Raw genomic sequence first — 11,298 nt, forward strand, 5'->3', positions numbered from 1 at the left:
TCAGAATTAAAATTGCCCCCATTATTCATCTTATTGATGTAGGGAATGAGAAAACAAGAACACAAGGATTCTCTGGTACAGGAAGACTAAATTTGCATGAGCAAACATCTGTGAAAACAGAGCATCACCATCTAAATGCCACCCTCAGAAAATGGATTACAGTCCTGCTACTGCTACATAGAATATGGCATATGTATATGAAACTCCCTCAATTCCCAACTTACACATGCACTATAAGTCAGCTTAATACTTGGAGAAATCCTTTTTTTTCCTCCCATTCTTCCCCCAGAAAGCTAAGTACTGCCACTGCCACTAATTACTGAAATATTTAAGGGTTGTAGTGCTTATCACTTCTGATCGCATTGCGTTACTACTAGGTGCATAGTAACTGGAAATAAGCAGGCCTTGAGTACCAATTCTGTTGGTTGGTTGGGGGGGGGTTGGTGGTTTATTTTTTTCTTAAACTGCCACTCATTCTGTGGCCTTGTACTTTGCTGATCTGTGGTTCATTTGCTTGTTTTAATGAAATGGGGAAAGGCATTTACCTGCCAAGTTAGTCCTAGGAAGTGAAATGCGAAGCATTTTCGAAAGTGAGACTTCACCATCTGTTTGGCACTCCAGGAGTAGGAACTTCTGGCCTCAATTATCGTGTTGTTCTGTTCTTTGGGTTTCTAAGAAAGTATTTTCTATCTCCTTCCCCACCTTTAACCCTTCATAGGGAAGTACTTAGTAGAGTTCAGTGCTACAGTAATGAACATCAGTGTAGGGGAAAATTTGAGTGAGAGATTCAGTGCATCATCTGAATGGTTGACAAGAGGTGGGGCAGCACAATGAGGGATATAGCAGGTGTTTCATAGCTGCTTCACTTTCTGAGCATTATCCAGCCTGTATATTGGAAAGACTATGAATGCTACGAAGAGAGAAAGTGTTTTGCAGTCACATTTGGCATATATGCCTACTAGCTTTGCCATTTTCTAATTGGTTTAAATTAGCTTTGGTCCTTTTTTGGTCCCCTTTTTAAACCAATTTTGAAATAAGAATCTAGATATCTGCTTTTGATGATTAAAAATTGATAGCTAGACAGAGCTGGCCAGGAGGTTTCTTTAGCATTCTTAGCATAGTTTAGGTGCTCCACACCTGAGATTTTAACTTTCTCCTCTTTTTCCTTTTTTGTAACTGTTAATTTCTAGCTTGTCATAGAACTTTGTTTAGAGCAAAGCTTTGTGTAGGCTTACCTACTCTGCCTTTCCGTTCCTCCAGCGCTGGAGCAGAAGGCACTAGAGAGATCTGCTTGGTACACGTGCGCACACACATTGTGGAATCTGCGTGGTTAGCCAATATCTCAAGATGGAAGTTGAGTTCAAGTCCATGATGATACAATGTGAAATGCCAATAATGTCATTTGAACTACCTACTGACCTAATTTTTTTAGGTTTCTCATTCTTTGAAAGGATTTGGACAAGTTAATAGGATCTGGAGATGTCAGGGGTCTTGGTGGCTGCCAATGTAGTTTTCTGTAAAATAAATTCACATGTATGTAGAACTGGATTTCAGGTGAAGGAGCCTTACTAGAAGAAAGCTGTTAGACACTGTTCTGAGCAGGCATTTTGGCTTAGTGGGATCAGGGAGCAATCTGAAACCACAGAAGAGAGATGGATGAAAAGCTAGATATAGCTCTGCTTTAAATTTGCCTCGTTCTGCGTGCTTCTGGTGGCTATGGGAGGATGGACAGCCTTATGCTTATACCTTTTCTTTTTCCCAACCTTTCTTTCTTGAAAGAGCTTTGCATGGGAAGACTGCTCAGTGTGAATCCTACTTATCTGTATACAGTTGTTCAAAGCATGCCTTACCTGTCCTTAAAGGGAAAATCTGAATATGTTATAGTTTTGATAGTGTATTACTAGATAACATGATGAAAGCTTCTCTAGATTTGAGCTGCAGTATTTACAAAATATTTACTAAAAATCCGTTATCGTAGTAGTATACTTTGTCACTTCTACTGGTTTGCATAGCTGACCAGAGGATAGAAACTACTGTCAACTTGTTTTCTAAATTTTCTTACGGTAATGCTTAATTGCATTACTTTTGCAGAAAGAGGAATGACTGTGCTTCTAAGATGCAGAGGGAGTTTCATTCTCTCTGTAGATCTCAGACTGATGATTAGCATTATTTGTACTGATATCAGTCTTCCAGTGTATTTTTTCAAGCTTTAAAAGACATCAGAAAGCAGTACCTAAATTCTTCAGACTGATATTCCCATCCCATGTTGAGGTTTAAAGTGTGTGTGTGTGTGTGTACATATATATAAAAAAATGAAAGACTTTACTCATGCTTTTCTGTTTATGAAGTATTCAAGGGATAAAAGTTAGTGACTTTAATGTCAAAATGCATAATACTGACTTTCAGTCAGGATTTGCTTTGTAAATAATTGTGTAAGTGAGGTTTGAATGTTAAGTTGTTATAGCTTTTCTCCGTAACTTCTAATCTTATTCTTTAGATTTAATTATACCCAGCATCAATATTTATGGATTACACTTGGTAAAATGGCACATGGAAAAAGAAAACATTTCACATTCCGTAGCAGTAGTAGCTAAGAGCAAATAGAATTAAGAATAAATATACTAGCAGATGTTACAGATTTGCTTTTTCTAATGTTATCAAAAAACATCCAGAATTCTATTATTCAGAGTAAGGGAAGAGTTTGAAATTAAATATGTCTGTATTACTTTTTCGTAAGCATTCACACAGGGTGTGGGGTGGGGAGTGTGTGAAATTGATAGCTGGAGCTGAAAGCTGTGCCTTATATAAGTGTCGTAGGATTTTATGAACGTTAGCCAAATAAGCACTTCACTGCTTGCTGTATCATTTCAGTACTTAATAAATTTATAATTATATTTTAATGTATGTGGCAGTTGAGGGGGGGAAACCCACCCGACAAACAAGACAAAAAGCACCCCAAAATAAGAATTTGGCAGCATAGCTACTAAATTAGTTATTCTGATTATTGTAACTTGTTACTTATGATGTTTCTTGAATCAGCCAGCACTATAGAGCTTCTGTCTTAATGGGGCAAAAGGTGCGCCTTTGAAAATCTTGTCAATTACTCAGAGAACAAGTCTGTTGTTTTAATTTACAAATGCGAAGTATCTGATGAAAACGAGCTGAAAACGTGTTCTTTAGTAGAGGGTTTGTTCTTGAAGTATTTCCTAAATTGAAAAATCCATTCAAATGTTTTCTTCAAAGGCCAGAGAACCTGGGACATACACGCTCAGGCAACTGTGCACTTCAGTGGGAAAAGTACAGTTTGTCCTTCTTCATATTTACCCAATTGTGCAGTATGATGTATATGCTCAGGAGCCCCAGCTGAAAGTGGAACCGATGACTGGTAGGTACAGTGGCTGTGCTGAAGTGGTTTTGATGATTTCTGTTCTGCTCTCGTGGGACTAGATAAAGCGTTTTCTGGCTTGAATATTACTGAGATGTTTTTTGCCTTACTCTTGAGTCTAAAATAAACTCTCACTTCTCAAATTACCCATCAAGCATGCTCTGTCAATGATGGCTAGTTTTCAACAACTAATTCCAGTGCTTGGCTCTGAAATACGTAGTGTTGCTTTTTCAAGATGAATTTGAACATGTAGCATCACTTAAATATCAGGTAGGATTTGAGCTGCCACACCGTTTAGGAGAAGTGAATATTTAAATTCATAATGGGCTGAGCTCCTTATTAGTTAGTTCTGTGATGCTGCAGTCCCTTTGGTTTTTATGAGAAACACATAAGGACTGGGATTCTCTACTAGGGGTGATTGTATAAACTTACTAAAAGTTAATACTGAATACATCCATTGGTTTCAGTCAGGAAACATGGACAGCTGAGCATTACTTGTAGAGTTTTTTGAAGTTTATAAATGGAAATTAATAGTGATTTTGTTTCCAGGCTATTAACTGAGGTATTTGAGTTAATAGGCATTTTGTGCTACCCATCCTGTTACAGGCGTTGCAAAGTATAGTGAAGGAAGGACAGGCATATTAGGCATTTATCAAATTAGCTACTCCTATGAAATGGATGGTTGCGATTCAGATATTTGAGAGTCTGTGTGCATACTGGCTTTCTTGTTACCTTGATTATGCAGATAGAGCATGTGGGTATGACTGGCATCATAGGTGCAAAAATACGTAGCTGTCTACAACCTGGAGAACTTAACAAAAAGCATAGCCAATTCTTTGGGATTATTGTATTTCACTGAGTTCTGTGCTGCCAGAGCCACAAAGTATGTGAGCCAGCTAACCTAAGCTGTCCAAGAAACAGTGGTTTTGGTCACTTGAGTTGAAACAACCAGTTTCTCCACACCATTGTATCTGAGCTAGGTTTAATGTGTTGCATGACACCAAAACCCCACACTTTAAGTTACCCTAACGCGTGACAAATTTTCTGGGGATATCGCTAACAGGCCTTAGCACTGCATTGTAACCATCTACTGAGGAGTACCGGAATCTGTTAACAGTTTCTGTTTTCTTCTTCAGATAGCCTTTTGGCCGGCATTCCCCAGAAGGTGAAATTCACAGTGACTACTGGTCACTACACCATGAAGAATGGTGACACTCTGCAGCTCAGTAATGCGGATGCCATGCCTATTCTGTATCACCCAGAGAGCAAGGCAGTGATCTATTCCAACACCAGAGGTAAGCAATGAAGTAAAAATCAATAATCTTTAAATGGCTGAAAATTCAGTAATCCTGAAGTAAACCTGTACTTACAATATTAAGAACACTGACACTGTCTTTTTCAATAGTCGTTACTAAGAACAATTCTAGGGACTTGCAGCTGAGTACTTCAGTGCAAGAAAGGTCTTAAAACTTTCACCCCCAAAGTGGTAGTATAAACTTTTCAGCAAATATAGCTGGACAACTTTTAATTTCATGGATGAAATTCAGTAGGTGTGGTGAGACTGCTGAGGTGAGCATCTGTCATGATTTCCAAGTGAATCATGGTGATCCTACTACTACGTGGGCTCTGTTTTAACTAGACCGTTTTTATTGTGAAGTAGTTTTAAGTAGGTTTTTACATAGAGCACTATGTAAATGGAGCATTTCCTTTGGCCAGTGTTTCATTTAAACATGACATCCTAGTTCCTTTTTTTTTTTTTTGAGCATAAGTACTGTATAGTCTCCTCAGTTGCTCAAATACGAGCAACTTTTACATAAATGGGAAGAGCAGTCCTAATGAGCATGAAAATAGAATATCCTAATGAACATGAAAAACAGTCCTAATGAACATGGAAATAGACCGTACAGAGGCACCCGTGTGTAGTATTTTAAAGATAGATGCTGAATAGTGACCAAGAATACCAATGCATGTGTTTCCATAAGTTGTAAGTTTGCTTGAAGTGAAATTATGAGACTACGGAGGTGCAGGATGTTGTATAAACCTTCAGTAGGTGTCATATGATGGACTAAAGTAGCTGTTTAGCTAGTTTGAAGCTTGTTATCAAATTGTTCTCTTAGTCCTTTCTTGAACATTGGAAGGGATTACTGCATGGAATGTGGTGGTTACCTTCCTGCAGTTTAAGGATAGAGTGTTACTACTGGCGAGTTGTGAACAGCAGTGGTATTTAAGATGTGGAGATGATAGGTCATTTGAAGAGGTTACCGTAGAGTTAAACAACATGGCTTCTCGTTGTTTTTGCAAACATGAAGGTCTTGCTAGGAAATGGTTATGACACCACATGTTTTTCTATGACACTTAGCTTTTTAGGCTAGTTTCATTACATAGTTACAGATTAAAATGAAAATAGGGAAGGGATGAATGTGTTAGTTGTTTTAAAACTACTTTTTTCCCCATTCCACGCAACTATAGAAAAGATCTCAGAATCATCATTAAGGATTCAGTCTTCTGAAAAGATCACAAGCATCAGTTTGCCGGTAGCTCCTGCATATCATGTGATTGAATTTGAGCTAGAAGTCATGTATTTGCCATCAGCCACAGAATCTGCAGTGGAGAAAGAAAATACTACAAATAAAGAAGTTCACAGAAAAAACAGAGAGAAGCAGAAACAGGACAACTGCATGGCTACTGTTGACCAAAAAGTAAGACGTAATTTATTGTTTTTTATTATGAAACGTATTTGATCACAGGGGCATACGCTTCACAAGATAGAAGTGGTGGTGATGAGGGGGCAACCTGCTTGCATTGAACTAATTTTCCCTTAAAGATGTACATGCAAAAATCATAGCAAATATTATAATTGTAAAGAAAACATAAATATAATGACAAATATACACTATGTTTACTATATTGCCAACTGTTCTACTGGCTAGTAATCTGAGTTTTAACGTTCTAACATTCGCAATTTATATAGGTTGAAGGATACCCGTGTCTTTGTAAAAAGTGGCATGGTGGTCTTTAAATTCTCCCTTCTGACTCATGGAAAAGATATTTCTTTTACTTGCAAAGAATTTGTATGCTTTGTCAAGGTACTTAACACTGTAGTGTTTCAAGCTGTCACGTTATTGAGTTGGAGGTAACTTTTCCTCTTAATGTTCATTATGAAGGGTGAATAAAATAAGTAGTATGGACAGAAGCTCTTCAGCTGACAGCAAAATGATCTTGAAACCATCACCTTTCACAGTGTTACTCCTTGTTAAAATTGACCAAGTGTGCTGCTGTGTATCCTTGTGTGCGAAGAGTTGGGTAAAAAGAAATAGCTAAAGGCTAACACTGCTAAAATGTGATGTGACAATTTTTTTTTTTTCCTCTGTATATAAAAATACGTTGTTAAATAAATATGCTTGGAAGAATGGCAGCATTCACTTCAGGAGAAATTCTTCAGTTAAGCATGCCACTTCAAATTAAAACAAATATACATTAACTACTTCTTAAAAAATATTTTGAGCTTGGATTTGATATATCAAAGTATTACAAAGACATTTCAGTATTAGATCTTATAGCAATTTATTTGATAGTGACCTTTTCCAGATTATAGAATTAAGATGCTATTGGTATTGTTGGTGTCCTTTTATGTTTTCTTTCTTCTATTCCCCTTCCTTTTACTTCTAGTCTTCAGAACTGGGTATGTCAGTTTCCACAGGAAAAGCTCCTTTGAGAAGAAAGAAGAAAACAAAAATCTAATATTTGTCTGATTAGTTTTTGACATACTGTTGTGGGTTGTTTTTTTTTTTTTTTTTTCTTCTTCCCCTGCTGGATGCATTAGATATAGACACTTGCTGAGAAAAGTTTTGCTTAGAAATGAGAAGAAAAGCAAAATTGTTATGCCAAAGACCATTACGAATAAGAAATTTGTTCCCTTTTTCCTTTAGGTGACCATTGATTGTCCTTGGTCGATTTACTCCACTATTATTGCATTAACATTCTGCATACCTTTTAATGCCAAGCATTCCTTATTGTCAGCTGGAAAACGGTAATGTACTCATTAAGTATTTATTGTTTCTTTCTTCTTACAAAATATGGAGCTGGAGTTTCATAAGTAATATTTATAGCAGCCTTTTTTTTTTTTTTTTTTTTAAGTTGGGCTTTGGTTATCTTACACAGCTTCCCATTGGAAGTGTTCTTTCATAACAATAAAAGAAATTTGTAGTTTCAGCTATTTTGGAAATAGGACCACAAGATAAACCAAGAGAGCCTATTTCTGTGTAGTTGTTTGTTTAATATGAAAGAGGATGTTTTACAGCCTTGTTCCTACAGACTCATAAATATTGAGGAATAGATTGAAAGAAACAAATATATCTGCCATTCTGGTTTTGTTTGAGCTCTGCACTTTGAAAACGATTTTATGGACATGTACTCTTTCAATGTAACTATTCAACTTTTGTTGAACAAACTGTGTCATGTTTTTCAGGAAATATGTGCAAGTCTGTGTACAGAATTTGTCAGAACTCTGTTTCCAGCTTTCAGACAACAGCTTAAAAAATTCTGCTGACTGTACAGATTTGCAGCTGGTACCTCTGAACCCTGAATCTCAACAGGTAAAATTCACTTAGTGGTTTGAGCTTGTTGGCAGGACAGCTAGATGGAAGTTCTTGTTAGTGAAATTATTAGCACTTCTGCACATAGATTTTGTAGTAAGGCTGATAGCTGATGTTAGGTCAGACCTTCGAGGTCCTCGGATTTTTAAAGATGCTATAGAAGGCATTTACACTCATGGATCTCAGATTAAATTCTAAAACTTGCAAAGATTATTAGATAAGTTTTCAAACTTGTCCATTTGCCTCATGCAAAGCACAACATACTTGTTTAAACAAAAGCTATGCAAAAGTAATATCATTTATGTCACTGTTAACGTTTAATTTGTTCATCTTATAGCTGCAGTTTGTCACTAGGTTTTAGGAAAAAAAAACAGGTAGAGACTGTTTTCCAATTCAATACAGCTGTAAATGAGTTAAGTTGCGGAACAGTCCCCTTGAAGTTTCTTTCAGCCTTGTCTGAAGGTGATATTAAATTTGTCATTCTTGATGCCTAGGAAAACTATATACAAACATTATTAATATCTTTATTAAATTTGACTTTTGAATAAAATATTTTTCAGATGTATGTGAAATGTGAAGTGTTCAGTTTTGAAACATTGACTCTGACAGTGAATTGTATCCTTCCTTTTAATTAATGTGCATTGTTAAAAAAATTCACTGTTATTTCGGTTGCATGTTTTTCCTCATGGTTTATTTAACACTAAAGAGGTAATTTGTTTTTGCAAACTATATTAATGCCAGAACAGACAAACATATATATGTGCATTTCTACTTCCTTCTCAGGGGAAGGAAGGAGCTAATACTATAAACATTCTCTTTCAGGTCATATACAGTAAGCAATCAATATTCTTTGTATGGGAATTGAAGTGGACAAAAGACCTTCCTCTCTCCTTGCAGTGCCTGTTTTCAGTCAGCTTTTGTCCAGCTACCTCTGAAGAACAGTCTTTTTCCCTGAAGCCGTTCACTTATGAATTCCAAGTGGAAAATTTTTTTGTAAGTACTCTTCTAAGTATAGCATATGTTAACGGAATATGGTTTCCTAATATATGGAAAGGGAAAGTCAAGCAATACACTAGAAACTTCCGTTAACATAATGAGATTGACACCTACTTACAATCTTTGGAAAGCCAGTCTGTTGAACGATAGAACTGAAGCAAGCCTGATGTGATATGGTGGAATCATACACTTGCCACTGGAAACGGCGGGGGGGTGTAAGACATAACACTTGCACAAGCGTCCTTCATCTTGCTTAATTTTTTTCTGTGTTTTTGCCTTCCTGGGCTTGTGCCATGGAGACTGTCCTTAGATTATGGAGCTGCTTCTTCCATGCTGGCTTAAGACTCTGCTCTCCAAAGCAAATTGCAATTTCCAAAAAATCTTTGCTAGTGAAAGCATTTGAGTTGTTTTTTGTAGTGCTTGAGATGAGCTCCTCTAATGAAATATTTAGGGTTTTCTAGGCCATTATCTTAAATGTTTCTTCTTTCCCTTTATGGACAAAGACTTTATTCCTTTGATCAGCTAGGAAGCTTGTAGGCTAGATATAACTTCCTATTAAAGGAATTCTATCAACATTATTTAATCTCATCTCTAAATTCAGTCTTGTGTTACCCTTTTTGATGCTTGGGTAAAAAGTAGCAACATAAGACGACCCTCATTTGGTCAAATCCTTCAGTGTCTTCAGTGTTGCTGTGTTTTCTTCCTGCTTATTACAAACTGGCATTGAGCAATATTTTGGGTATTTGTTTACCTACTGGTATGTAATTAGCACTTGCTGGCACCTGTATCAGCATCTTTCTGGAGTTTTTAAAGAGAACTAACTGCATTGAACAGTGGGGGTTTTTGGTAGAAATTAAATTTTGTAGTAATTAAAAATTAGCTCTTTGATAATGTGGGTATCGTTATTCTGGGGACTGTGATAGTAAGAGTGATAAAGTAGTTCTCTGGTATTAGTGAGAATTTGAGTGATGTGTCTGGAAAGTGAGGAGCCAAGAAACTAATGAAAGTTTGCTAAATAGAAGATTGGTGTCCATTTAGAAGCATTGAAAGGCTGAGTTAAAGCACAGAAGTGGAGGGGAAAATGGTATGCTTGCTGCTGGTATCAAAAATAGATTAAATCAAACTTGGTTTTGATTATTTCCTCAAACTGAGCAAGATAATGAAGTGAACATTACTTACAACTGAGTCTTGCATTAAAAAGATTTAATAGGATGTGGATGTTAAATGTAAAGTTAAGATTGTACTGTATCAATTGTCCAGTTCAGTTTAAACACAAGTAAAACGCCCCTTTTTTCTTGATAACAGCACTGTTTTCTTCCTGACAGACATTGTATCATGTGAAAACTGAAATTTTTCCACCACTGGGGGCAGAGTATTGTAAAACAGGCTCACTCTGCTCTTTAGAGGTGTCAATTACCCGACTTGTTGACCTCTCGGAGGTTGACAGAGATGAAGCATTAACAGAATCGGATGGATATTGCACAACAAAACTTATGTATGAAGGTAAGAATATTTTTCTTAAGCATATTGACAAAATTCCCCGGTAGTTTTGTCTTGATAATGACACCTGCCAGGCTTTCTATGGCATATATTCTTGTATTGTGAGTATGACTGCTCAGTGAAGCAGTTTTCATTTTGCTAAACTGAGACTCTTTTATTTTTTTTCCTCATTAATCTGTCTTCAAATGCTATTCAGACTGACTGGATACTTGCTTGAGGCCCAGCTGTGGTCCCTTTTGTGTAGGGCTGTTTTCTTACCTTGCACAGCTCTTAGCACAGAAAAGCTGGTGGGCTTTTAGATGTTGCTAAAATACTGATTTTAAAAGTGCTCTAAAACTATATTGAGGGTGTCTCCATTTTTCAGAAAAGATCCTTATAGTGTTTCCTCTTTATTCTTGCAGTTGTTGACAACAGTAGTAACTGGGCAGTCTGTGGAAAAAGTTCTGGAGTCATATCTATGCCTGTAGCAGCTCGAGCAACTCACAAAGTCCACATGGAAGTGATGCCACTGTTTGCTGGATATCTACCTTTTCCTGATGTCAGACTGTTTAAATACCTCCCTCACCATTCTGCTCACTCCATGCAACTTGATGCTGGTAAAGCTATCTTGACTACATGGCTACTTACAGAAATGATTCTGCTTCTCCCGTGTTCTCGCATAAAGAGAAAAGCCAGGCGAGGAAGTATAATGACCAAATACTCCTAGATGTCTTTGTTACTTACCTTCACTCACAGTTCTGATTTTAAACTTACTCTGATGGGAACTCTGAATTCGAGTTGCAGCCTTAATCTGTGAGGAGGAATAATAAAGGAAATATAAGA

At 36.9% G+C, this 11,298-nt stretch overlaps 1 protein-coding gene across 3 annotated transcripts in view; it reads left to right on the forward strand.

The window, feature by feature from the left end:
- Positions 1-11,298, forward strand: part of TRAPPC10 (trafficking protein particle complex subunit 10) — a 46,894-nt gene that overhangs the window by 32,541 nt on the left and 3,055 nt on the right. For all 3 annotated transcript variants that reach the window (XM_054813382.1, XM_054813381.1, XM_054813383.1), the window contains 8 exons: positions 3,244-3,385; positions 4,522-4,680; positions 5,855-6,084; positions 7,315-7,415; positions 7,854-7,980; positions 8,803-8,973; positions 10,302-10,479; positions 10,878-11,072. In XM_054813382.1, the coding sequence (XP_054669357.1) occupies positions 3,244-3,385; positions 4,522-4,680; positions 5,855-6,084; positions 7,315-7,415; positions 7,854-7,980; positions 8,803-8,973; positions 10,302-10,479; positions 10,878-11,072 (1,303 nt within the window). The remainder of the gene's footprint in view (positions 1-3,243; positions 3,386-4,521; positions 4,681-5,854; positions 6,085-7,314; positions 7,416-7,853; positions 7,981-8,802; positions 8,974-10,301; positions 10,480-10,877; positions 11,073-11,298) is intronic.

Source organism: Grus americana, chromosome 1 (assembly GCF_028858705.1).
Source record: "Grus americana isolate bGruAme1 chromosome 1, bGruAme1.mat, whole genome shotgun sequence".
NCBI classification, from domain to species: domain Eukaryota; kingdom Metazoa; phylum Chordata; class Aves; order Gruiformes; family Gruidae; genus Grus; species Grus americana.